At 43.2% G+C, this 27691-nt stretch overlaps 1 protein-coding gene across 4 annotated transcripts in view; it reads left to right on the top strand.

The window, feature by feature from the left end:
• PARP6 (poly(ADP-ribose) polymerase family member 6) overlaps window positions 1-27691 on the top strand; it is a 628157-nt gene that overhangs the window by 408818 nt on the left and 191648 nt on the right. For all 4 annotated transcript variants that reach the window (XM_069624646.1, XM_069624644.1, XM_069624645.1 and 1 more), the window contains exons 13-16: window positions 4902-5027; window positions 5137-5202; window positions 5921-5988; window positions 25466-25514. In XM_069624646.1, coding sequence (XP_069480747.1) covers window positions 4902-5027; window positions 5137-5202; window positions 5921-5988; window positions 25466-25514 — 309 coding nt within the window. The remainder of the gene's footprint in view (window positions 1-4901; window positions 5028-5136; window positions 5203-5920; window positions 5989-25465; window positions 25515-27691) is intronic.

Here is a 27691-nt window from a genome sequence, read left to right as displayed (position 1 = left end):
CATCTTTAGGTGCCGCTATTAGGCAGCCTCAGCTCTTTCGTTCCAGTGGACAACCTTGGCGGGGTAGATCTTTTCGCTACTACTCCTCAGTGGGAAGAGCGAGAGGAATGGCTGGTCAAAGAGGCCAAAGGAGATTCCCTCGTGGTGGATGAGGGACAGGGTGAAGGCTGCTCAGGCAGGGGCAAACTTACCATCAGCCTCTGCATCAGCTGCCTTAAAACCCCTCTGAGGTCTTGAGTCACAGTTCACCAGTGGGAGGCAGACTGTCTTAACATCTAGAAGAATGGCGAGGCATTACTTCGGATGCTTGTGCATTGGAAACCATAGCCCATGGGTACTGCCTTCCTTTCATTGAGAGACCTCAGAACAATCCACTGGGGAGCCACTCTTTGAGGATTCTGGATCCGCTCCTTGTGCAGGAAATTTTAACCCTGCTAGAAAAAGGCGCCATAGAGCCAGTGCCTGTAGCAGAGAGGAACCAGGGATGGTAATCTCAATATTTTCTAATACCCAGGAAGGATGGAGGACTGAGACCCATCTTGGACTTGAGATACCTGAACAAGTTCCTCAGGAAGGAAAAGTTCAAGATGGTCACACTTTCTCAGATCCTTCAGGCCCTCCGACTCCAGGATTAGATGGTGTCATTGGACCTTCAGGATGCTCATTTTCATGTGCCAATCCATCTCAAGCACAGAAAATACCTGAGGTTCGCCGTTGGCGGTTATCATTATCAGTTTCGACTTTTCCATTCGGGCTGACCTCTGCCCGAGGATTGTCACCAGACTGTTGGCAGTGGTGGCAGCGAGTCTCAGGAGAGGGGGGATTCACGTCTACCCCTACCTGGACGATTGGCTGATCAGGGCGAGTTCTCCCGAGCAAGTCCTGCATCATCTCAACATCACCTGCCACTCTCTTCACAGGCTGGGCTTCTCCCTCAATTACAAGAAGTCCCATATGACACCTTCTCAAAAGCTCCAGTTCATCCGAGCTGTACTGGATACTTCCCTGAGGAAGAGCTCGCCACCCGAGCTGAGGCCTCTAGACATTCTGCAGATGTTCAAAAAGTTTCAGAGGGCCCAGCATATCCCACCCCTTGATTTTTTTGAGGGTGCTCGGCATCAGGGCCTCCTGCATTTTTCTGGTGCCAGAGGCCCGCCTGAGAATGAGATCCCTTCAATGGGACCTCAGAACTCAATGGTCCCAGTTCTCAGGAAAGATGTCGGACCTACGTCAGGTTCCAAGCAGGGTCTCACAGGATCTTCTGTGGTGGGCCTGCGAGAACAATATTGTGAAGGAAGAACTCTTTGGCAACCATGGTCAGAAACTTAAAAATAGTGACGGACGCCTCCCTCGAGGTGGGGCGCCCATACCAACGATCTGACAGTCAGCGGTTGTTGGTCTCCATTGGAGTCCAAACTACATATCAATCTATTGGAGCTAAGGGCAATCTGACTAGCGCTGAAGGCCTTCCTGCCCTCTGTACAGTGAAAGAATGTCCTGATAATGACGGACAACACAGTGGCCATGTACTACCTCAACAAGAGAGGAGGTGTAGGGTCACTACCACTGTGCAGAGAGGCAATGCAGCTCTGGTTCTGGGCAATTCAAGAAGGAATCTCTCTATCAGAGGTTCACTGAGCTGCAGAAGAGAACACGGCGGCGGACGCTCTGAGCAGGCATAGCACAGTCTCCCACGAGTGGGTACTAGCTCTCTTCAAGAGATGTTCACCCTTTGGGGAACCCCTCAAGTGGATCTGTTAGTAACCAGTGTCAACCGGAAGTGTGAACTGTACTGCTCCAGGGAATTCCCCCCAAGAGGAGCTCTGGAGACGCGTTCGTAGTGGACTGGGAGTTTCCATGACTGGACGTGTTTCCTCCAGTCCCCATCATTCCTCACGTGATCAGGAGGTTGAGAAAGTTCAGGAAACACATAATCCTAATTGCCCCGGATTGGGCAAGGAGGACGTGGTACCCGGACCTTCTGGACATGTCCATCTGCCCTCCAATGCATCTTCTGCAAAGAGGGGACCTTCTGTCGCGAGAGGAGTGTCAGGTTCTCCATCCAGAGGTCAAGACACTCAGCCTTCACGCATGGTTTCTAAGACGCTGACATACAAGGATTGGGACCTCCCGGATGACTTAATGGAGATTTTGCTTTCGGCCAGAAGGCCAGCAAAAAAGTACTTGTACTGTTGCCGTTGGAACAAATTCTGCAGCTGGTGCAAAGATAAGAATGTAGAACGTTTTCTGTGCAAAACACTGAATGTTTTATTCTTTCTACCATCCTTAGCCAATCTGGGGCTCCATGTTGGAACTATTGAAGGCTATTTGATGGCGCTGTCCATCTTTAAGCGCTCGTCCGAGGAATGTTCATATTTCAAAATACCACTGGTGACACATATTCTATAGGGCCTCACCAATGTGTCCCCCCATCTCCTTTCCAGGTTCCATTTTGGGACCTTGATCTGGTACTAAAAGTTCTAATGGGTGCACCCTTTGAACCTTTACACTCATGTCCATTATGGTTGTTAACTTCTGAGGGTTAAGCCTTCACTCTTAGCCAATATCATTTCTGATTTCATGTAGGACAGAACATTGTTTTACCTTCTTTCTATCCCTCACCTCATCCTGGCAAATAGGCGGAGAGGTTACATAGGCTGGACCTTCACAGAGCTCTGTGCTTTTATATATCCAGACTATCAAAACTCTGGATGGACGATCAGCTTTTCATTGGCTATACAGGCCACAAACTGGGTCAGGCTGTTACAAAACAGACCTTATCCAGGTGGATCATTCTGGCAATTTCAGAATGTTACAGACTGGCAGGGAAGGATTATCCTGAAGGATTAAGGGCCCATTCCACCAGGGGCATGGCTACCTCTACAGCCCTACAAAGTGGTGTACCAATAAAAAGTATTTGTGAGGCAGCAACGTGGTCTACTATTCACATGTTCACAAAACATTACTGCCTGGAGTCTTCCCTCGGTCTGGATGGGAGCTTTGGAAAAGCTGTCCTCCATTTGGTTCATTAAAACCATTCAAATCTAAATTCTACTCCCTCCACAAACTCTAATACAGCTTTGGGAGTCTATCAAAGATGAGGAATATGTGGAAAGACACAATCCATTAGAAGAACAAGTTACTTACCCCTGGTAACATTCTTTCGACTGGATGTTCCTACCACATATTGCTCATCGCCCTCCCAACCTACTCCACATTAGAATTTCCCATGCTATTACAGCTTTCGGTCCTTCAAAGCTGAGTAGGGTCAAACCTGAAGCCAATGGGCGCTGCGCGTGCTATATATACCTTCGATGACATCCTCGAGACGGAGGCCCTCAACAGACATTGGGCCTCATTATGACCCTGGCGGTCCGGAAAGAACGGTGGCGGTAAAACCTCTGCCATGGTTGTTTCAGGACCGGCTGATTCAGAGTCCTGCAGGCGGGAGGTGTCACTCCCGCCAGGTCTGATCTGGCGGGATTAACACCACCCGCCTGCGGCCGCACATGGAAACACTGGCTCTGTCATAGACGGAACCAATGTTTCATGGTCCCCATCCCCATGGAGTCCTATTGGACTCCATGGGAATGGGGATTTACAGAATTCCGTCTCCGGAATTACCGGGTCACCGGGTTGTAATGCCCCAGTGATTCCGGCAATCACGGAGGCGGAATGGTATTACGGGTCCGGCAGCAGCCTGCCGTTACTTCCGGCAAGGCTACCGCCGGACTCGTAATGAGGCCCATTGAGTCGACTGCAGCAATGCAGAGCGCCCTCTGCCGAATTCTTTTTCCCGAAGCAGCTGAAGCTGGATATCGAATATCAAAAGATGAGGAATACGTGGGAGGAACATCCTGTCTAAAGAACGTAACCAGGGAAGTAACTTGTTCTTCTGGTGCAGAGCTCAGTGTTCCGGGCTCCCCTCTACAGTCTGGTATCGGCATTGGTTGTCGGGCCCCGGGCCCACCACGGCTTTCTTGTGGTCACACTACCAGATGAGATGGTTGCTTTCCCGTCCCCCGTCTCCCTTCCGACCTTGTGTTCCTGGTCGATTAGAATGCCAGCCTCCGCGGTCTAGCATGGCCTCGCCCCTCCAGGACGTCTTTCTGTAACAGGATTGCCTCTGCATAGGATCCTCTTCCCACTGCATAGGAGCTTCTCAGACTTGTGCTTTTATACACGCAAGCACAAATAAATGGGTTGTGTCCGTCTGTGACTGTGAGGTGAGATCCAGCATTACCTGAAACCAAAGAGGTTGAAGAAATGTCACTGTTTGGTGGAGTCAAAACAGAAGTAACAGTCTTTCCAATTCTAATGTAGGCAGACAATGCATTCCGGACTGGGGATTCCTTATCCCCAAGAGGGGAGTCACTCCTAGTGAAGTCCCACTTGCCCAGACCTCTAGGAAGGGTCTTGCCAAGCAGGTTCATCTCCCTAGCCTCAAAGGGGTTGGCTCCCCCTGAGGAGAAGGGACGAAAATCCTGGATTTGTCACACCACTTACTCTTAGTGATTTGATTTGAACACAGACACATGGGCTTTTCCTCAAGCCTTCTGGAATCACTGCTGGATCTGAGATGGACAGTTGTTAGGACTGATTTTCTATAATCAGGCCTGGTGGACAGATGTATAGAAGGCCAACCCATATTGTGACAGGAACAACTCTGGGAAGCTGTAGCCAAACCAGTTTAGGTAGCATTCACCGGCGGTCTAGGCTAAGTTCTTCAGAGGTGGTGAGCTATTTGTATTTACCGTTGGTTATGTTTTTTTTTATAACACATCAACATAGCCTCTGCCATCTTCTGTCTACAAAGCTCATAGTATGTTCTTTTAAAGTGTGGTGAATTTCAGTTTCTGGTGCTTGTGTACTGAGCAACACTTTCTGTTTATCTTCTTCAGGTGGTAGATCTACTTGTGGCAATGTGCCGAGCAGCACTGGAGTCCCCAAGAAAAAGTATCATCTTTGAACCCTATCCCTCAGTCGTGGACCCAAATGATCCTAAAACACTTGCCTTTAACCCCAAGGTAATGGTCCCATTGCATTTCTGAGGAAGTGCCAAAACCTCTGGAATTCTGAGGACCTAATTGGTTATGCTTTAAATCCTGTTTACATTTTCTCTTATTTTTGGAGCAGAAGAAAAACTATGAGAGATTGCAGAAGGCCTTGGACAGTGTGATGTCCATCCGTGAGATGACACAGGTACAGCATACAGAAGAGTTAATCACATAGCTTTCCTTTCATGCCCCACTCCATGCCTGAGGGATCACACATCTAGATCACACACCTACAAGTGTTTTCTGAAGCCTACCTTGAAAAGGATCAATGCATGTGAGAGGTACAGCAACTAGCAACACCATTCACTTCAAACCACCACAGTAGAGGAAGGGGAGAAAAGGACAAAATCACTGAATAACAAACCAATGGCACTTATAGTGGCTAGGAACATGTTTTGAAGCACTCAAAGAGGAATACCAAACCCTTGGTTGAGGATTGGTTAGATAGCTTAATTACTCTTTCAGCCAGGGAGAACGTTTCATTTCAGACTAAGAGCAAGTCTAAGGATGAGGCATTGCCTCACTGCCACGTTACAGGAGAGTGTTGAGGCACAGCACCCACTGCTACCTGTTGCACTATGGTACAAAAGAGTACCCCCATGAGTGACTGCTATCACTCTAGGGAGTGGGGAAATACCACCAAATGTCACCTATCACATCAAAGAGATAGAGGGCGGTCATCATCCACCACCAACTCTCTTTATAGCAGATAGTAAAATAACATCACCCACTTAACTATCACGCTGAAGGAGAAACATTGCTTAGTGCTAACCATCACAGGAACTTATTTCGCAGATCAAGTGATCATATTGTATTTAAATGACAGCCTCTATTTGAGTGTAATTATGTGCTCTCTCTTCCAGGGCTCTTACTTGGAAATCAAGAAGCAGATGGACAAGCTGGACCCACTTGCACACCCCCTGCTACAGTGGTACAAAATAATGTTTATTATCAGATATGATCATCGGATTTGATCAGACCTTACTTAATTCATGACAATGTTTTGACACCTATGTTTATCAGAATGTGTTTTTAAACAGACTCTCACTGGTTGTTTAAGTTTTATTGCTTCAGCCCTCTCAGTGCCTTCCTGTTGCTAAAATCACAGTTGATAAGGAAAACAAGCCCTCAGACCTCCTCCATTCCCAGCCAGAAACAGATTTACCCAGAGAGATTTCAAACTTCATATAGTTATGTGTTCTTACCTGTGTAGCATCTGAGATGATTAGGAAGCGACTTTGATCTGTAATAAGACAGATACAGATAAAACATGTTTATCTAGTGTGTTTATCGGTGTCCAGTCAACTGGTCGAAAAAAAACTGGTCGACTGCAATTTGGTCGACGCAATTTGGTCGAAAACCAAATGGTCGAATTTTTTTTTAATTTATATATTTATTTTTCGGGTTTTCGTTTAATATAAAAAGGGGTTTTTAGAGAAAAAAAGGGGGTTGGGGGGGGGACGCCCCCAAAAAAAATAAAAAAAAAAATTCGACCATTCGGTTTTCGATCAAATTGGTTCGACCATTTGTCTGGTCGACCAATTTTTTTCGACCAAATGTCTGGCAACCGTGTTTATCTTGCTGCTCAAATTGCCAAGTGCTTTCATTTGATATTTTGCTGGACAAAATGTACCAGGGTAAAATTAAAACTCAGGGGAGGACATTTTCCACTAATAAGATAAGCGATTCACAGTAGATTAGGGTCATCCATTTGAAATCATTTTGATAAAGTAATTGTGAAGTAAAAAAAGTGACTAAAACAGTTGCCAAAATACACACTTCACCTAACACAAATGTAGACCAAATATGTTTTTTTCATAAATACTTTTGCTTTCACAATATATAAAATAGGTTTTAAATATGACTCTTTATTAAGCACCCGCTTGGTTGAATTCCTCAGTATAACAATCCAAAAGGAGGCAAGAGAGTTAAGGGAGGTGTGAGCCAAGAGAGTTAAGGGGGGGTCCCTGTTTTAAGTGAGATTCATGTAGTCTAGTGAACAAGTGCGAAACTGGGTTGATAAAAGTGTTAGAGCTCCAATGTTTGCAATCAGTTTAGTTTCATTTAAATAGAAAAAGGATAGAATGGACTTAGGTTTATGAAAGCTTTAAGAAAATAAAATTTTAGTAACTCACATTTTTAGCAAAGATGCTTTCATACTGGCATATGCGGATTGACTAACGTGTGTGCAAACAAGTGTCCCTTTACATCAAACATAGTAAACTTAGAGAAATGTACGATGCAGTGATGCAGTGTAAGACAGTGTCATAAAAAATGATGTGAAGTTAAAGCAGACGAAAGGGAGAACAAATTGTATCATTTAAACATCTGCTCTTATATGTATTTGTAGGTCTTTTCAAAGCAAACACTTTTATAGGTACACACACAGCAAGCAACAAATGAAATCAAACTGTTTATCTGGTTACATTAAATAATTCACTTTTACTAATGTGAGAACGTTGTACAGAACATAAACACAGGAGCACAAGTACAGTCCTTCATATTCCAGAAACAACTTTGTACATTTTGACTTCTGTTTTGTTGCAGTATTAACCTCCTCTCTCAATAAACCTACCAGTTTAAGTAGGTATCAATGAAATGATCCTGCACTTGAACACACAGACTACATATTGAAACATTGCAAAACTACCTGGTTTCACCTTCCCAGGACCATGAATAAGGCTTGTGACAGGCTTGTGACAGAAATACCTGTGCTCTGGCTCAAAGCTTGGACCATCATAACTGTGACAAATCCTAGGATGACGTTGTTAGGAAAGATTTCCCTTAGGTGCAATTTTCCCTCCATTTATGGACCCCCAAACCTTTTGCTTTTGTTTTGCTTACCTAACCTGACTTTTCCCAGTGGAGCACAGCCTTCAGCTGCACTCCTAGGCTTTCGCTCATTTGTTATGGGGAAACGGACACGTCCTTCAGGCTGTCAGTACTGGGAAACTATGTCTTCCTTAGGCTTCGACTATGTTGCCATTCCTTGGTAACTTTATATCTATGTGCAATGTACCTTGCCGTACCGCGCATAGGGGTCCTTTTGTTTTATGGCCTTAGCCACACTCTAAGGATTTGTTGGTGTTTGTACAAGTGTGTCTAGGAAGAACTGGTGGTAGGAGTTTACTTTTAAAGTATGTTTACTTTGTTTTTATGGACCATAGCGCGTTTACTGCGTTTGACCAAAACTGTGGCCAGTGCCGAAAATTGCTGTGCCACAATGGGCCTCATTACGACCCGGTCGGTAAGGGATTACCGGTACCAGTAAGGGCACTGGTGCCGGTAATCCCTTACCGCCCAATTCCGAGGTCCCTTTGCGGGTCCCCCCTTAACGGCTGGTTTTACCAGCCGTTAAGGACTAGACCCACAAAGGGACCTTGGAGGTAATTACGGTACCACAATTTGCGGAACCGTAATTACCGCCTTCCCCATTTCCATTGAGCCCTATGGGGGCAAAAATGGGAATGGGGAAGGGCCAATGGTGAATGGGGAATTACCGCCCCGCCAACCTTGGAATGGGGCGGTAATTCCGCCATTCACCATGGCGGAATCGGTAAGGTACCGGCGTCAACCATGGCGCTAATAGCGCCATGGTTAACGCCTAGGTCGTAATGAGGCCCAATGTCTTTTGGCCATTTTGTCCCTTTGCCTTCCCCAGGTAGAGAGACCCGGGTATTCCTTATTTGGGCTTGCAGCCACCCGCAAAAACTGCATCTTTCGCAGGCTCCTGCATGTCACATATGCTAGTGCCCAGGAAGAGGGTTGGGTCTGTCTGGTTCCAATCCACACTACTGGTGCCAGTATGTCTGGTAGGCCTGAATGATTGGAACCACCGTGGGCCATGATTGGCCCACGCCTGGCGTGCATGCAAGAGAGCAGATCTTCCATTGGTTATCTGAGATTTGGGGCGTGAAACGAATCTTGGATAAGAGAAGGCGCTCTGCGTCCATTCCAGGTCGATCACCTGAAGTTCACACCAAACTACAGCAGGAGCCAAGTGTCTTGAACGAAAGAGCAAACTCGTGGAACCACCAGAGACGTGCTGGAAGGTTTGGCACCCTGACCCCGCTGTTGTCCCGTAGGACCCCTGCTTTTGCATTGTACCAAGAAGGCCTGCAAGGGTGCTTTGCCCCTTTGGAGTAGTGGGACCAACTACTCTCAGCACCTCCTGCTTACCCTCGCAAAGAGCCTCTTCCAAAGTGTTCCTGCGCCATCTAGTGAACTGACCAGCTCGAACCCGGGATATTGCACAGGAGTGGTGCCATCCCAAGTTGAGACGTGAGACTTTGGGCGTCACTTACTTGTGGTCCTGGACGCACTCCTGCCAAAACTCATTCTCCTAGTTCCTCTGGGTCGTAATTGACGAGGGTGTGCCCAGACCAGTCCCTGTGTCGCCCTGCTGTGGTGACTCTCACTGTAAGTGCCTGCAGACCTGCCCCACTGTGTCCTGAGACGTGCTGCACCGGAACTATCCTTCTCCTTTCTTCGAGAGCTGAGAAAAGGCTACTGTCCCACCATGGACGATCGTCCCGCAGTCGCTGAGAGCCAGCGCGTCCTGTAACTGCAAGGGTGAAACCTACTAGTGAAGTGGACTAGACAAGCAAAGTTTGGTCTGGACTGTCCCGAGGGTCGGTGAGTACTTTCATCACTTACCAGTAGCGCCCTGGCACATTCATCTGGTTTTATCCCTTAAAATATACTCACCTTGGGTGGGCGAGCTTGCGCTCCCCAGCTATTCCCGAACTCCAAAAGTCGCACTGTCTGCAAGGTTAGACCCTCCCCAAGGAGTAGGACTTTATTCTTCATCGCCTCAACACTCTTCCTGAACAGCTACAGCTCCCTGAAGAGAACAAGCTTTTCGCTTTACGCATGACTGCATGTTATTAACACACTGCTATACTTTGAGCATAAGGCTTCTCACTTCTTAAATGCTGAAATGCATAAGATAGGGATTGACTTTGAAGAACTGCCTAATGCGATATCTGTGTTGAACGTACCCCTTTCTGTTACAGGTTGTGGTTATTTTCTCCCCTTTCCTCAGCATTAGGCTAAACACATTTTGTATATATGTTACATAGTGAAAACCGTGTGTGGTAACTGTTTTATTATTACTGTGGTTTAATCGTGTTTTGTTATAAAGCCCTATAATAAATGTATTGTTGATAAACATCTGTCTAAGAGTAATCTGTGGAGTTTTACTGTGTGTGCTCATTGTGGGCTTCCGATCACTATCACCCCTCCTGAGACTTAGTATTGACCGCCTGCCAAGCTTCCGTAGATTGGTTTGGTTTGTCCAGAAGGTTCTCCTGTTCCACTAAACTAGGGTGGCCTCCTCATCTTCTGCCCACTAGGTCAGAGTTTAGAAATCCACCTAACAAATTGGTGGCAGCGGTGGGATAAGATTAGAGGTTTCCAGCGTTGCGCACTGGTGAAATACCCAAGTTATACTTACACAGAAAACACAGTGACCTTAGTTTAAATTTAACTGTGAGCCACCGGCCTCACTTATAGCATGGAAGCAATTGCTAACACGACTTTGAGTGCTTTCAAATCAGAAACACTAAGGAAGACCTGTGCAGAAAGAGGCTTGTCAACCTCTGGCACAAATGCTGAGATGATCCAAAATATAATGGAATGGCAGACAAACCAGATCAAAGCTGGTCCCTCAGATGACAGTGCAGAAGGTACTGGGGCTACTAGGGCTGTTGCTGCCGTCATTGAGGAGACAGATGATGATAGGAATGATGTAGAGTCCCATGCTTCTTTTGCTGGCTCTGAGGCTGATGCCCTGCTGGATTTCAAAAGACAAGAGCTGCTGTTTGAGCAGAAGGAGCTTGAATTCTGCATGGCTAAGCTAGAACTGGAGAGAGCTGAGAAACAGAAGGACAGTGATCACCAGTTGGAGCTTGCCAAGGTACAAGCTGGCAGTGGCTCCTCTAGAGGATCTGGTAATGGGTCAAGCTCCACCTCTCATCCAAGGTTCCCAAAAGATCTGCTTAGTATGTTTGATGACAAGGAGGACATCATGGATAGGTTGACTGCATTTGAGTATGCATGTGAAGTACAAGAAGTTGTGGATACTGGTAAGATTGCATGGTTGCTCAGTCGACTACCCCATTCTGGCTGCAGTGTCATTATGGAGATGTCAAAGGCATCTTAACAGTTGTCTTTTCTCCCCGAGGGGGATCCCTTTATCATGAGGCAAGTGAGGTGAGGCCACTATCCGATAGTCCCCCTGGGGGTGGTACTCAGCGGGAAGATCTCATGGGGAGAGACTCCCCCTCTAGGGACAAAGAGGAACATCCAAGGTAGACGAAAGTATAATAATCCTCACCCATCATCCTATACACCTCCCTACCTGGTAAATCCCAGTAGTATACCTAACCAACCTATGTATTTATGTAGTAATAATGATAAACCAGCCTTTGATTGGAGTGGACTAGGCGAGTTGTAGGAAGTTTTATTTCTGACTTTTGGGACGCTTGCTTGTAATTGGTGCTGCCTGGTCTGGGTTTTGTAGCTCCCAGGGCTGTCGAGAGCTTGACATTAAGTTACCAAAAGAAAATCCAAAACACTATGGTGACTGGCGCTCCAATGTAAATTTTATTCAGTTTGTGCTTTGCTTTATGTCTTCTACACGTGTTTCACCACCTGCTTTTACAGTGGCTCATCAGGATGTAAGCTTTATATTTGAAATACAATTGAGCGAACAAGAATAAAAGAAAAAGAAACAAAGAAATACATTTAAATCATGTGTTGGAGATTATGATTCATCTCATATGTTCATACATTTGTTATCTATAGTTATTGTAAAAGGTCCTTTCATATATACCAGATACATTGATCTCAAGTGTTATTAAAGATTTCATTTGCAGAATGTTTAGCCCAAACAATTTTTTTAAATGCAAAAGAAGAGAGCTTACTTTCGTTCAACTTGTTTCTAAAATCCTTCTTTTTTTGGCAAAAAATAAGTTTCCTGTGCTGTTTTTGGTTAAATTCTATTGTTTCAGAAAGGGTGCTGAAGTCTTTACTTCTAATATTCCTTTATATGCAGTCCCTACAAATAAGGACAAAGTTATTTTCTTTAGAAAGTTGCATGGAACTAACTTTCTTAAATTAAACCACCCAGTTTAAAATGTGGCTGTTTTTTTGTTAAAAGATAAAAGTCTACTTTTATAGACTCAGGGCTTCCTGGTCTTACCTCTTGGTTTTTGGCTCTTGAATTGCATGTAGTTCTGGTCTGGATCCCGGGCTGCTACTGACTGTGAAAAATTGCCCGCTTTTTATACGTTGAAAAACAGCGTGCTGACGTCACGCGTTTTGAGCGTGATGACGTCACGTGTTTCAACGTGATGACGTCACGCGTTACGGCGATAGATGCCATTTTGGATTAGATGCTATGGCATCATGATGGCGTAACTCCTCCCCTCATCTATTGGCCATATAGATGTGGGGGCGCCATCTTGGAGTCATGTTTACTCCAAAGTTACTTATGCGAATAGTTCTTTTGATAGGTGAATTCCCTCTTTTGTTTCCACATTCATGTAGATTGACAATTCTGATGATAATCGTACTTTAACTGGGATACATAATTGTTCCAATATTTCAAATTTTTTTTTTGCATAACTGCCATAAAAATTTGTTATAAAAATCACGCTTATGTAATCATGTTTTCATATTAATTAAGTTAAAGCGGGCGATCAATTCAGTCTAATAAGATAAACAATTGTTTACATTGGACTGGAAATGAGTTTTTAAGGAATTTGTGTTATTAATGTTGCTCATGGAGTCTGGAAGTTAAATTCTCTAGACTCGAGCCTTTTGCTCGATATTCGTCTTTCGATGCCTATTTTCCAAAAAATGAAGTTATTAATTAAAGTAACCTTTGGTAAGGTCTGAGGTCAAATAGATTAAATCTTGTTTCAGAAATAGGAGGAGATACATTGCAGATGACACAGTCACATAAAACATAGATACAATACAATATTACAAAAAATGGTGCAATTAATGGTCCACGTTGAGACCCCCATTGATACTGTCCATGGAGAATATCCAAAATGCTTCACGTTTTCGTAATTGCTTTTCTCTATTTCCTCTTCTCTCATGACTGTTGATTTGTTCAATTCCATAAAATCTAATCATATCGATATCTGCTGTTTTGTGATTGTCCAAAAAATGTTTACTCAATGGGTAACGTGTATCCTGTAATTTGATTGTTCTTATATGTTCATAAATTCTTGTTTTAATAGGTCTGATTGTACTACCTATGTAGGTTTTCGTGCATGCGCATTTAATGGCGTATATCGCAAAGTTTGTATTGCAGCTCAAAAATTCTTTAATTTTGTATTGCGTGCCATTGGCTTTGGTGCACTCTTTTAGTCCATTGATGGCATAGTTGCACATCTTGCATGTGCCGCATTTGTAGAACCCTTTTAGCTTATCTCCAGTCCATAGTTGTTGTAAACGTTTCTGTATCTTGTGTTCAGAGAAGTGTGAAGGGCAAAGTTTGTTTTTAAGATTAGGCGCTCTCCTGAACGTAAGGCATGGAGTTGTTGGTAGAAATGGTTTGAGATCTTCATCTGTGGTCAGAATATTCCAATGTTTGTTAAGGATCTGTCTTAGCTTGCTCGCCTCCATGTTATAAGTTGCAATGAATCTTAAGGATTTTGATTTCTCCGTAACCTCCTTTTTCTTTGTTTTGTCGCTTAATAGATCCATTCTTTTACGTGCTTCACTTTGATTTTGGGCTTTTGTCAGGAGATCTTTTTTGTATCCTCTGGCTAGGAATTTGGTTTTGCTTCTTGAGAGTGTTTTTTAACTTCCTCTTCATCTGTGCAGTTTCGTTTAATCCTTAAGAATTCTCCATATGGTATATTGTTCTTAATGTGCAGTGGATGATGGCTTGCAGCATGTAATATGCTATTTCCTGCTGTTGGTTTGGTAAAAAGAGTCGTTTTTATATGATTGTTACAGATATAAAGTTGAAGGTCCAAGAAATGAATTTGGTTTACACTTTCTTCCATTGTCAATTTCAGATTAAATGAATTGTTGTTGAGATACCGATGATATTCATTGAGCGATTGTTTGTTATCTTTCCATATAACAAGAATGTCATCTATGAATCGACTCCAATATACAATCTGACTGGATTCGGTAGACGCTTTGTGTTTCCATGCATGGTGTAATTCAAAAGCTCCCATGTAAAGATTAGCGTATGCTGGTGCAAATTTTGCCCCCATTGCAGTTCCTCTTTTTTGCCTGAAAATGTGTTTGTTAAATAGAAAAATGTTGTTCATAAGTGTAAAGTTTAGCATTTCTAATACCATTTCATTATGATTTCTAAATTAGATGGATCTTGTTTCAAAAAATTCTCTTGTTGTTTCCATGCCTTTAAGGTGTAAAATGCTTGTGTAGAGACTTGTCACGTCGAATGTGACCAATCTGTAGTCCTCTTCCCATTCTATAGAGTCCAATTGCTTGATAACATCAGTTGTGTCTTTAATAAATGAGGCGAGATTTGCTGCCAGAGGTTGTAAAAACTTATCAATGTAGGCTTAAATTGGCTCTGTTAGGGAGCCTATACTGTTTATTATGGGTCTACTTGCTGGAATCCGATCAAATTTTTTTATGGATTTTCGGTAAGAAGTAGATAGTCCCTAAAGTTGGAAAGGGATTGTTCATGAATTGATATTCGTCTTCAGTGATTAATTCTTCTGCCAAGTAGTGCTTAATAAGATTAGACCATTCTGTAATTAGATTTGGCAATGGATTGTTAGCCAATTTTTCATAAGTATCTTCATCCTCCAAATGTTTTGCAGCCATTATAAGGTAGTCTGATGTATTGAGCAGCACAATTTCTCCTCCTTTATCAGCTGATTTTGTTGTGACAGATTCATCTTTTTGTAGTTCATCTAGCGCTTTTCTTTCCTCATTTGTAAGGTTGAGATGAATATTTTTAGATCTTAGTGATTTCCGGTATAGTTCTTTTAGATCTTCTGATACTGCTTTCTCAAATAGATCAATCACATTTTCGCTATATAATTACGGATAAAAGGTTGATTTTTGTTTAAGTTTGGTTGGTTCAATTTGATCCATTGTGATTCCCAAATCTTCTGTGAAAGTGTCCAAAGTGTATATATTTGCTTTTTCTGGTAGATTTAACAGATTAACTGTTTGTAAGGAATGGGTAATTGAAAGTTCTGAAGGTGCTCGTGTGTCTTTTATTCTCCGTTTGTATATTTTGGTGCTGGTTGCAAAATATTTTTTGAGTTTAAGATTTCTACTGAATTTAAACAGATCTATTCTTGTTTAAAAATGATCCATTTGATTAGTTGGACAGAAAGAGAGACCTTTACTTAAGGCAGAGTAGAGTTGTGTTGAATATGTTTTGTCCGATAGATTAAGGATCAAATTTTCCTTTTGCATTGTTCTTTTGACCTTGTTTTTACTCTGTCGGATGGCTCTTCTTCGTTTGATGCTTCCTCTGCCCCGTCTCCCTCTTTTGTTTGGTCTCCACTTTGTGAAGCATTTAGTTTGTTTGATGGATATTTTGCATTTCTTTTTTTGTGTTGACAATATTCCTCTAAAAAAGAATAGGGTCTGGCTGAGGCTGTCTCTGATTCGCTTGATGTAGCTGGTAAATTTTGTTCACCTTCACTGCTGGGTTCACTTTCAGAGGTTTGTGAAGATTCAGGATTTTTGCTTTTCTGAGTAATATCTTTTTTCGCTCCTTGAGGGGAGAATCCTTTCGATTTACGGTTAAATTGTTTTGGAAATGTATACACTCTTTTAAATTTATAATCCATTTCATCTCGGTGAAAGGTTTGTTGTTTGCGTATTTTTATGTCTTGTTCCACTTTTTCAAGGTATTCATCTAGAATCTGATAATTTTTAAAAGTTGCTTCTGGCAAATTTAGTTCTTCAATTTTGCTTTTGATCTCGTCAATTTCTTGTGTTAATATATCATGTGACCTTTTTGTGTAGTTGATTAGTTTCATCATCATTTCTTTTGAAGTGTTTTTTAATAGATCTTCCCAATCTTTGAGATCTTCCAAGTCCTCCTCTTCAAATGAGGGAAAAATACAGATTCGTAGTCCTCTTGGGATTCTTCCCACTTCTAGATAGTTCTCTAGGGTTGTAAATTCCCACCACTTCGCAAGTTCCTTTCTGCAGAGATTTTCAAGTTTTTCAAATAGTTGTTTGAGAGATCTACTGTTAGAATTAGAATCGTTTTTTTGTTGATGATTTTTTTGTTGATTCGAGATGCCTGAATAGATTTGTTTGGCTTCTTGTTCGCGAATTTTGTATTTGTCCGTCATCTTTAAAGATCAGTCCTTTAATAATTATTTGAGTTCCGCAAGGTTTTCCTTCTCAGCCTAATCTAAATACTCCTTTATCCTAATCCGTAATAATGATAAACCAGCCTTTGATTGGAGTGGACTAGGCGAGTTGTAGGAAGTTTTATTTCTGACTTTTGGGACGCTTGCTTGTAATTGGTGCTGCCTGGTCTGTGTTTCGTAGCTCCCAGGGCTGTCGAGAGCTTGACATTAAGTTACCAAAAGAAAATCCAAAACACTATGGTGACTGGCGCTCCAATGTAAATTTTATTCAGTTTGTGCTTTGCTTTATGTCCTCTACACGTGTTTCACCACCTTCTTTTACAGTGGCTCATCAGGAGGTAAGCTTCATATTTGAAATACAATTAAGCGAACAAGAATAAAAGAAACAAAGAAATACATTTAAATCATGTGTTGGAGATTATGATTCATCTCATATGTTCATACATTTGTTATCTATAGTTATTGTAAAAGGTCCTTTCATATATACCAGATACATTGATCTCAAGTGTTATTAAAGATTTCATTTGCAGAATGTTTAGCCCAAACGATTTTTTTAATTGCAAAAGAAGAGAGCTTACTTTCGTTCAACTTGTTTCTAGAATCCTTCTTTTTTTGGCAAAAAATAAGTTTCCTGTGTTGTTTTTGGTTAAATTCTATTGTTTCAGAAAGGGTGCTGAAGTCTTTCCCTCTAATGTTCCTTTATATGCAGTCCCTACAAATAAGGACAAAGTTATTTTCTTTAGAAAGTTGCATGGAACTAACTTTCTTAAATTAAACCACCCAGTTTAAAATGTGGCTGTTTTTTTGTTAAAAGATAAAAGTCTACTTTTATAGACTCAGGGCTTCCTGGTCTTACCTCTTGGTTTTTGGCTCTTGAATTGCATATAGTTCTGGTCTGAATCCCGGGCTGCTAGTGACTGTGAAAAATTGCCCACTTTTTATACGTTGAAAAACAGCGTGCTGACGTCACGCGTTACGGCGATAGATGCCATTTTGGATTAGATGCTATGGCATCATGATGGCGTAACTTCTCCCCTCATCTATTGGCCATATAGATGTGGGGGCGCCATCTTTGAGTCATGTTTACTCCAAAGTTACTTATGCGAATAGTTCTTTTGATAGGTGAATTCCCTCTTTTGTTTCCACATTCATGTAGATTGACGATTCTGATGATAATCGTAATTTAACTGGGATACATAATTGTTCCAATATTTCAATTTTTTTTGCATAACTGCCATAAAAATTTGTTATAAAAATCACGCTTATGTAATCATGTTTTGATATTAATTAAGTTAAAGCGGGCAATCAATTCAGTCTAATAAGATAAACAATTGTTTACATTGGACTGGAAATGAGTTTTTAAGGAACTTGTGTTATTAATGTTGCTCATGGAGTCTGGAAGTTAAATTCTCTAGACTCGAGCCTTTTGCTCGATATTCGTCTTTCGATGCCTATTTTCCAAAAAATGAAGTTATTAATTAAAGTAACCTTTGGTAAGTCTGAGGTCAAATAGATTAAATCTTGTTTCAGAAATAGGAGGAGATACATTGCAGATGACACAGTCACATAAAACATAGATACAATACAATATTGCAAAAAATGGTGCAATTCATGGTCCGCGTTGAGCCCCCATTGATACTGTCCATGGAGAATATCCAAAATGCTTCACGTTTTCGTAATTGCTTTTCTCTATTTCTTCCTCTCTCATGACTGTTGATTTGTTCAATTCCATAAAATCTAATCATATCGATATCTGCTGTTTTGTGATTGTCCAAAAAATGTTTACTCAATGGGTAACGTGTATCCTGTAATTTGATTGTTCTTATATGTTCATAAATTCTTGTTTTAATAGGTCTGATTGTACTACCTATGTAGGTTTTCGTGCATGCGCATTTAATGGCGTATATCGCAAAGTTTGTATTGCAGTTCAAAAATTCTTTAATTTTGTATTGCGTGCCATTGGCTTTGGTGCACTCTTTTAGTCCATTGATGGCATAGTTGCACATCTTGCATGTGCCGCATTTGTAGAACCCTTTTAGCTTATCTCCAGTCCATAGTTGTTGTAAACCTTTCTGTTTCTTGTGTTCAGAGAAGTGTGAAGGGCAAAGTTTGTTTTTAAGATTAGGCGCTCTCCTGAACGTAAGGCATTGAGTTGTTGGTAGAAATGGTTTGAGATCTTCATCTGTGGTCAGAATATTCCAGTGTTTGTTAAGGATCTGACTTAGCTTGCTATGTAGGTCTAGAGACTTGAATTCTTCTGAGACGAGGAAGAACATGGACTACCCAAGGGAGAGTTACAATAGAAGTGTTGGGACGAGGAGGAGGCATAGAGGAATAAAGATTGAAGGACCAAAGACAGTGACAAGGGACTTAAAATATATTGCCAACCAGCCAGTGTAAAAATAGAGAAAGGACTCAATAAAGAGAGCGAGCCAAACAGCAGCAGTGGCAGTCCAGAACCAGGAAGCTCAACAAGAGAACTGTCAAAACTAACAACTTCCCCTTTCTTTGTGCCCAACTCCTCCTCACCTGAATCTCCAGTGGATCCCGTAGAAGTCGACCAATCCTGTCTTCTTCGATACCTTCTAGATTCCGTCTTCTTCTTGGTTTTCTTTTGACGTAAATAAGGACGTGGCTCCTCGGAGGCCACCCTGACCGGATGGGAACCAAGTCTGGTGATCCCCCAGGAGCCAGTCCCAAAACTTCAGGGAAAAAGCCGTTTGGCAAAAAACCCTGTGTAGAAGGTCTTCTCTACTGTCAGAAAGGTGTATCCGATCTATTAATTGTGAATTCCGCTGTGGTAAAAAAGGACTTTAAAGGTGGATATATTCTGAAGACTTTGAGGCAATCAAAGGACAAGAACAGATATGTAGTCTGGAGAAACTACAAGTTCCAGCAGGCACCACAGGAGACAGGCAACCTTTTGAAGAGTACTGATATCCAGAAGACGCCGTAGAAGGCAGACGTTGTCTGGGAAAACCGCAAGATCCTAACGGCACCGCAGAAGGTAGAAGATGCGTAGGACCAGCGGCTCCGTGGAGGTTGCGGTAACCGGGGCTTCGGCACAGAACTATAATTATAGCGGTGAAAGAGTGCAGCGGAAAAAAAAGAACTGGAAGCAGACAGAGTATCGGAAAGGCGAGAAGGGAGCAGAATATGTGAAGGTAGGAACAGACAACCGAAGAAAAAGTGAAAAGAAACTCCTGTGAACTTACCAGAGTAAACCGCTGTTGAGTATACACCTGAGAGGAGTAACACCGCGAGTGAAAGCAGAAGGAAAGAAAAAGGCTAAGGCAAGGATAAGGAGGTAAGGTCTTTCTGTAAAACAGAGTAGTACGAGCAAGGGGCAATGAACAAAGTTAGAATACAACGATGATACAACGCACCGTTGTTACTGTGCGTGATTCGTATATACGCTCCGGCCGCCATCTTGGTGGAAGGCTAGACCGTTAATTAGACATAGAAGGCAACCATGCTAGGTGTATCTCCACCTATACCATAACTTCCATGGCTGGTGCATAACAGTATGCCCCTTTTTATGCCGGAACCCTCCCGGCTTACCGGGAAACAATCTGTGGAACTTCTTGATTAGTTCTGGGGCATGTAGATGCGATCTAGGTTCCCAAGTTCTTTTGGAATCGAAACTCAGTCGGTTGGTACTCCAGTTGATGCACGGGTTGTGAAGTCTCAACCAAGGTATTCCCAGTATGAGAGGAAAGTGTGCTGCTCTAATCACATCGAAAATAATCTCTTCGTGATGGTTACCCATAGATACTCGCATGGGTAGCGTTTCCATGGTGATAGGTCCAGAGGATAAAGGACAGCCATCTACTCCCTCTACCGGTATTGCCTTCTTCTTGGGTTGGAGGATGATCATATTGTTCTTAGCCCAGGCAATGTCAATAGAGTTGCCTGCTGCTCCGCAGTCCAACATGGGTAGAACCGAAATACAACTTCCAGTTGTTGTGGTTAGTGATACTTGGAAAATCATTAGACTGTTGTTCTCTACTCCTTTCCCAGATCCTGTGGGGTTGCAAGGACTTGTGCTACTCTCCCCGTTACCTCCCTTGCAGAGGGACGAGGTTGAGCGTTTCCCAAACCTCGGGAAGGAGTCTCGGTACAATCCTTCAATTGACGTTTGGGAGAACCACAGTACATACATAAGTTCAGTTCTCGCCTGCGTCTTCTTTTGTCTGATGTCAAAGGTCCACGAGTAGCACCTATCTGCATTGGTTCCTCGGTGGAGGATCTTTCCCTTGAAATTGAAGGAGGGTTATAGTTCAGCTGGCCTCCTCGTGCTCTCTTCCTCTCATGGCGTCTCTCATTAATTCTGTATTCGATCCGTAGAACCAAGGTTACTAGTTCCGCAAAAGTGTCTGGTCTGGCTACTCGAGCTAATTCATCCTTTATCTCATCTTGGAGACCTCTACGGAATATTGTCTGCTGAGCCGTTTCCGGCCATCCAGCCAAGGTAGCCAACCCTTGGAATTGAGATACGTAGGATTGTACATCTTGATTCCCTTGTCTAACATCCAACAGTGCCTCATACGTTGAGTACTGGACTTCTGGTCTCTCAAAACGTGTCTGTAAATTGCGAACAAATAAGGCATAGTCGTTCACTGACGGATCGTCAGCCGTCACCAAAGGTGTTGCCCATCTTAAGGCATTGCCTGTCAGGTTGGAAATCAAGAACCCTACCCGGGCTCTTCCGGACTCGAAGGTTCTTCTTCTAAAAGAAAAATACACAGAGCAAGAGTCCAGGAAATCCTTTATACCCTTTGGGTTTCCGTCGTACTTGGGCATGGAAAAAGGCATTGCCGGTAATTCACCTCTTCCTTCATCCCTGATTGCGGCTTGGTTACGCAATGTTTGGTTCTCAGCCTGGAGTGCTTGCATATCGACTCGTAGGTTTTGGATGGCATTACACATCTCCTGTATCTGTTCTGGAGTAGCCATCTGGGTTCTTTCTTGGCGTTGTATACTGTCAAAACTAACAACTTCCCCTTTCTTTGTGCCCAACTCCTCCTCACCTGAATCTCCAGTGGATCCCGTAGAAGTCGATCAATCCTGTCTTCTTCAATACCTTCTAGATTCCGTCTTCTTCTTGGTTTTCTTTTGACGTAAATAAGGACGTGGCTCCTCGGAGGCCACCCTGACCGGATGGGAACCAAGTCCGGTGATCCCCCAGGAGCCAGTCCCAAAACTTCAGGGAAAAAGCCGTTTGGCAAAAAACCCTGTGTAGCAAGTCTTCTCTACTGTCAGAAAGGTGTATCCGATCTATTAATTGTGAATTCCGCTGTGGTAAAAAAGGACTTTAAAGGTGGATATATTCTGAAGACTTTGAGGCAATCAAAGGACAAGAACAGATATGTAGTCTGGAGAAACTACAAGTTCCAGCAGGCACCACAGGAGACAGGCAACCTTTTGAAGAGTACTGATATCCAGAAGACGCCGTAGAAGGCAGATGTTGTCTGGGAAAACCGCAAGATCCTAACGGCACCGCAGAAGGTAGAAGATGCGTAGGACCAGCGGCTCCGTGGAGGTTGCGGTAACCGGGGCTTCGGCACAGAACTATAATTATAGCGGTGAAAGAGTGCAGCGGAAAAAAAAGAACTGGAAGCAGACAGAGTATCGGAAAGGCGAGAAGGGAGCAGAATATGTGAAGGTAGGAACAGACAACCGAAGAAAAAGTGAAAAGAAACTCCTGTGAACTTACCAGAGTAAACCGCTGTTGAGTATACACCTGAGAGGAGTAACACCGCGAGTGAAAGCAGAAGGAAAGAAAAAGGCTAAGGCAAGGATAAGGAGGTAAGGTCTTTCTGTAAAACAGAGTAGTACGAGCAAGGGGCAATGAACAAAGTTAGAATACAACGATGATACAACGCACCGTTGTTACTGTGCGTGATTCGTATATACGCTCCGGCCGCCATCTTGGTGGAAGGCTAGACCGTTAATTAGACATAGAAGGCAACCATGCTAGGTTTATCTCCACCTATACCATAACTTCCTTGGCTGGTGCATAACAAGAACACCAAGGCAGCCGCGAGCAACCCGCTCCCCAAGCCTGGAGGCTGGAGAGGAGAACCTTGTCCCCGTGGCGTGGAGCCACTCCAAGGCAGATCTGGAGGCTGGAGGGCGGCGGTGTGACCTGGGTGGGTGAAGGGGGTGGACCAGGAGTCCAGAGAACAACGCCATGGCCGCTCATGGTATCCTGCAGCAGCGACATGCATGATCACCCAGAGCAGAGAAGCGCAGCACGAACCAGGACCCACTGCCCGCAGATATCTGGTGAAGAGTTCAGAGGAAACAGGTAATGGGAGAGAAAGGAAGTCTGGATGGGGACCGGGTGTGAGAGCCATAGTTAAGAGTGAGAAAGAGTGCAACAGGAATCATTTTTCTTGGCACAGTGGTTGGTCGCAGACCACTATTGAGAATAAGAGTGAGAAAGAGTGCAATAGGAATCATCTTCCTCAGCACTGTCGCTGGTTGCAGACCACTATTGAGAACAAGAGTGAGAAAGAGTGTATATGAATCATCTTCCTCAGCACAGTGGCTGGTTGCAGACCACTATTGAGAACAAGAGTGAGAAAGAGTGTATAGGAAGTTGTCTTCCTCGGCACAATGGCTGGTCACAAAATACACCCAAAGTAAAGAGTGAAAGAGAGCACATTGGACGTTTGTTTTCTTCGTGGCAGTACATGGCAGGAGAGTGAACCAGGTCTGCCAAAAACAAGCCATAGAGAAATACGGGTCTGGGACCCGCACCCATAAGAAAAGGTTACAAACCCCTTTTCGCATTACAGTACTTGGCAGGAGAGTACACCAAGTACACCAAGAGAAAGAAGATAAACCAGGGTCAAGGACCTTTACCACAATGGGGTCTTTGCTTCATAAGAAAGTCCACGGGAAGGGAGTAATTCCCCCTGGTGTTGTGAACTGTGAAATGAAGACTAAGAAAAGCCAGGGGAAGGGAGTCATTCCCTCTGGTGTTGGGAACCAGGAAAGCAAAACTAATGAGGGCCAGTAGAAGGCAGTCATTCTTCCGGCAAACCAACCACAAGGAGGATCAAATCAGGAATCCTGGGGAAGGGAGACATTCACCCTGGGATATAAAGTATTTGAACTTTGTGACACAGAGTGTTGGAGGATCTGCATCCTTTTTTTTTGCTTGTGAAGTACAAGAATCAGGCAAAGGAGCCATTCTCCTTTCTGGAGAACTTTCAGCCAGAGCTGTACCACCTTCTCCAGGAGGAGGGAGTCATTCTCCTGGGTCAGTAACTTTGGTACAACTGTTTAGTGTAGGTCCAAGTGTAAGTGACAAAGATACAGATATTTCTGACACAGGACGGTGGACTCTTTTCAGTTTGTAAGACATCCTGACAGACCCGTTAGTATTTTAGTTGAGGCAGGGAAACCCCTCATAGATATAGGGAGAGGTAGGTTATTTCTTTACTTTCATTTCAAATAAAGGTCTATCAAAATTGCCATGCTACCTGTGTGTCAGTCTCCTCCTTCTGCACCCTTACCTGACTTAATATCTTAGTATGTCATCCGCTTATCCAAAGAAAATGCCTTAACTGTATGTTATCGTGGGAGATGTGGACCAGTGGCTAAATATGTCCTGGCTACTCTTCTTGCCCAAAGTTGTGTGATCTTAGGAAGACTGCTTTATGTGCCTCCATCTCAATCCTCCTATCGGTTAAGAATAAGCAGTAGTGATGAAGTCACCTGCCTCGCTCTACGGGTTTATGGTGGGGTTTCGAAGGGGACTAGGGGCTGCCAAAAGCCTGGGAGAGGCGTGGGGAAGATCTCCTGGCTATCCCAACCATGCCTCAAGCGGAAGGATCACCAAATCAAAACACTTGGTGTTATTGTCTCTTTAGGGCACAGAGTAAGCCAGATAGAAAATGTGAAAACCCCTTCCCAGGAATCGGTGTTGCTAAAAGTAGTACTGTGTTAACAAGCTCAGTCATTCATACAAAACATGCACAAAGAAACTGAGTGAGAGCAAGGTCCCGCTTGCTCTGTCACGTTGCAGCAGACCGCTTGTGGAGGAGGTACTCCTAGCACCAGGTGGGGGTGATTAAAGAAAACACAACAGGCAGGGGCAAAGCCAACGTGAGCGACCTGCTCCATGTAGTAGAAGGTGGAAAGAGTAAATCCAGGATAGCAAGCCACATATTTAACTTCTCACGTTGTGGACCGCTTAAGGGAAAGTCCACAGAGCCGCAGACACTTGAAAGGAATAACAGTCCCTCTTAGCCAACCTAAAGGTCCTATACTGGAAAACACGACCCTTATTAACGTTTTCAAAATATTACCCTTATTAAAGTGTCAATTACCGGCCATTCAGAACTTTGAAAGGGGGAAGGGAAATCAATGCAGTGTTTGCTTAGTTTGGAGACTGAGCAGGGGAGAGGTGGTGGAGAGTTGCAGGTTGGGAGTGGAGTTGAAGGAGCAAGAGGCTAAAGAGGGATGAAGAGAGGATAATGTAGGACAAAAGATGGAGGTGGTACTCAACTCTTCTGAGGCCTGTATACCAGGGCCTAATTGAACACATCCTATAATTAGTAGAACATTAGTTTAAATAACTGACCTTTTTCTTGCTTCTTTAAAATGTTTCTGTGGAACATGATTTGTTTGGCGATGTGTCACATTGAACCTTTACATGTCCAGTGTTTACCATGATTAATGGAGATTGCTGCTGATTTGGTCTGAATGAATTCAATCATAAATTAATGTGAACAACTTCACAGTAATTCTAAACTTCAGCATCTGGTCAGTTGTAATTCTGCTCTATATGAATATTCTTCGGAAAACACATAATCAACAGCTTTTATCTAAGCGGTGAGATTCAGAGCCTACTATGGAAAATAAAAGTTTGGAATTATCTAATGCTTTTGTTGTTTTATATTTGATACGCAATGATCCTATGCCCTTCTAGGTCTCTTCCCAGTCTCCTTACATTATGGGGTACTGAGTGAGTTTCGGCCTGCCAATGATCATTTCACTAAATGTGTTTCTTGTTTTCTTTTCCAATTCATCACTTTTTCTTCATTTGTGTAGGATAATATCCAGCAACCGGTCTCATATCGTCAAGTTGCCGCTCAGCAGGGTAAGTGTGTCTCTGATTAACCACTCCTTAACCCCTGCACCCACAGGAGCCATTGTACAACTTTACCTTCCCTTACTTTTCACCTTTCTTCATTAATTTATTCACTTATCCACAAGGTCTGGCCAGCTCCTGTGCCCATTCTTAATCGTTCCACATGCTGCCTATTGCACAAACACCCCATCCTTCCACATCACTTACCACTTTGAAACACACACCTGGCCCCATGGTAGACCCTCCCCAAGGACACACTCTTCTCCATTATACATCCTTCCTCTTATTTACTGTTCTCATCACCTACCCCACCACATTTCTTTAAAGTCCCCCATTGCATCATTACCTTTATCCCTTCACCTATAGACTAATGTTTATATTAACCTACACTTCTTCCCAACTCAATAAAATAGCCTTCTTCATGGCACACCATGCCACTTGAATGACATTTCCCAGTTACACATTCTGCCTTATCACACTGCACTGACCTCTACACACTTAACCAGAGCAAACATCTGTTTCCAAAGCAACCATGTCCGATCACATATTCCCCACCAAACTGATAACCTTCTGCCTCAGCCTCCAAATTAGAAACAAATTGGACAGCATTGAGGAAGGTGGATGGACAACACAACCTTTCTCACTGCATAACCTGTCCCCACCCATCACATTTGCTTGCTCGCCACATACCCTATCTTCAAATGTGAGTTGTATCTATCCACCACCATGCCCCTCAATGGATTCTGCTTGATTACAAACCTTTTCAGTTACACAGACACTTCATTTCTACACATTTAAGCACAAAACATGTTGCATTATCATTTACTCTTTCATATCACATACCTGCACCAATCACACACATTCGGGGTCAATTTAAATCAAATGTTAATTGCAGTTTTAGACATTTGCAAGGTGGAGGGGAGAAGTCAGAGTAAAAGCGAGGAAAACTAGCTTTTATTCTTTAATTTTCCCCTCCGTCTTGCAAAAAACAAAACCTCGCCTGCAAATACGATTTGCAGGCAGTGTTTACTAATGGATTCATATTTATTATGTAATCTGCCTAGTTTTGACCTGGTGCAAACCCAAGGCGGATTCCACAGAAATCCATTTGTTTCATGGCTGCATGAAAATGTCATGCAGGCATGAAACAAAACTCACAGACAAGATGGAGATGGAATGCAATGTGTAGATCTTCTCTCCACTTGGTGACCCACCTCTGCCTTTACCACTGCATCAAAATGGGTTGGAAAGGTACATCAAGGTGTAAGGGCATTCATTACACAATGCTTTTACGATCTGATTTACCACACCGCCCCAGTTAAAATGGAGCTGAATGTTTCATCATAGTCTGCCCTATAAGACCCTGCTTCATAACGCATTGTGCCCCCCCATACACACACACCACTAGGATTCCTTTTGTCCCCATATGGGAAGGAAATTAGCCACATTCTTGTGACGCCAATACATTAAAAGGGAAGCTGCTTTTAGAGACCACAGATTGTCATGTAACAAAAATACAACAAGAGGAGTCACAATCAGAGGCAGCAAAATAACCATATGGCTCTAACAAAGATAAAGTAGTTAACAAAGGCCACATTCAGTATGCAGCCACATTCAGTATGTAACCATTACAAATAAGACAGTCAAGGGTAGAGATGTTTTCTTTACCTTTTTCATACACACTGCTAGAAGGGCTTAATAGTGCTTGTGGAAGCAACTATACACAAAATTGAGAGATAATTACAAACAAAGGTCGGGGTGACTTAGTGTGAATCACTTTCTACACTGATAGAAGTGTGGCATTGGGAGCTTGTGGGGAGGTTCCCATCTCTGAAATGGGAGTTTCCAAGTTTCTTTCTGGATTGAAAGTGATTTTGTTCAATTACCAAGTAGAACATTTACCTGGAGTGTCGCTGTAGCCTTTATATTTCTCTCCTGTACCTTTAAAACCCTAAAGTTGTTTGTGTATGGTTAGGTGGAGCCTCACATTTGAAGAAGAGGCCGGCTCCTAGTTGGTTTTAAAGATATTAGATATTTTCAGTGCCATTGGGTCCTTGTTTGAAGTCGACTCTATGATTGAGACTTTACATTTTGTGGGGCATCCATTGGCAATCGGCGCATGTGTTTCAGGATTATTGTGTCATACTCCTTTGTGTGCAGCCCAAAGGTCAGCTTGACTGGATGGT

This window comes from Ambystoma mexicanum, chromosome 11 (genome assembly GCF_040938575.1).
Source record: "Ambystoma mexicanum isolate Mex_15411 chromosome 11, UKY_AmexF1_1, whole genome shotgun sequence".
Classification (NCBI taxonomy): Eukaryota; Metazoa; Chordata; class Amphibia; order Caudata; family Ambystomatidae; genus Ambystoma; species Ambystoma mexicanum.
Note: the sequence above shows the minus strand (reverse complement) of the source record. Positions and strands in the feature narration are given on the sequence as shown.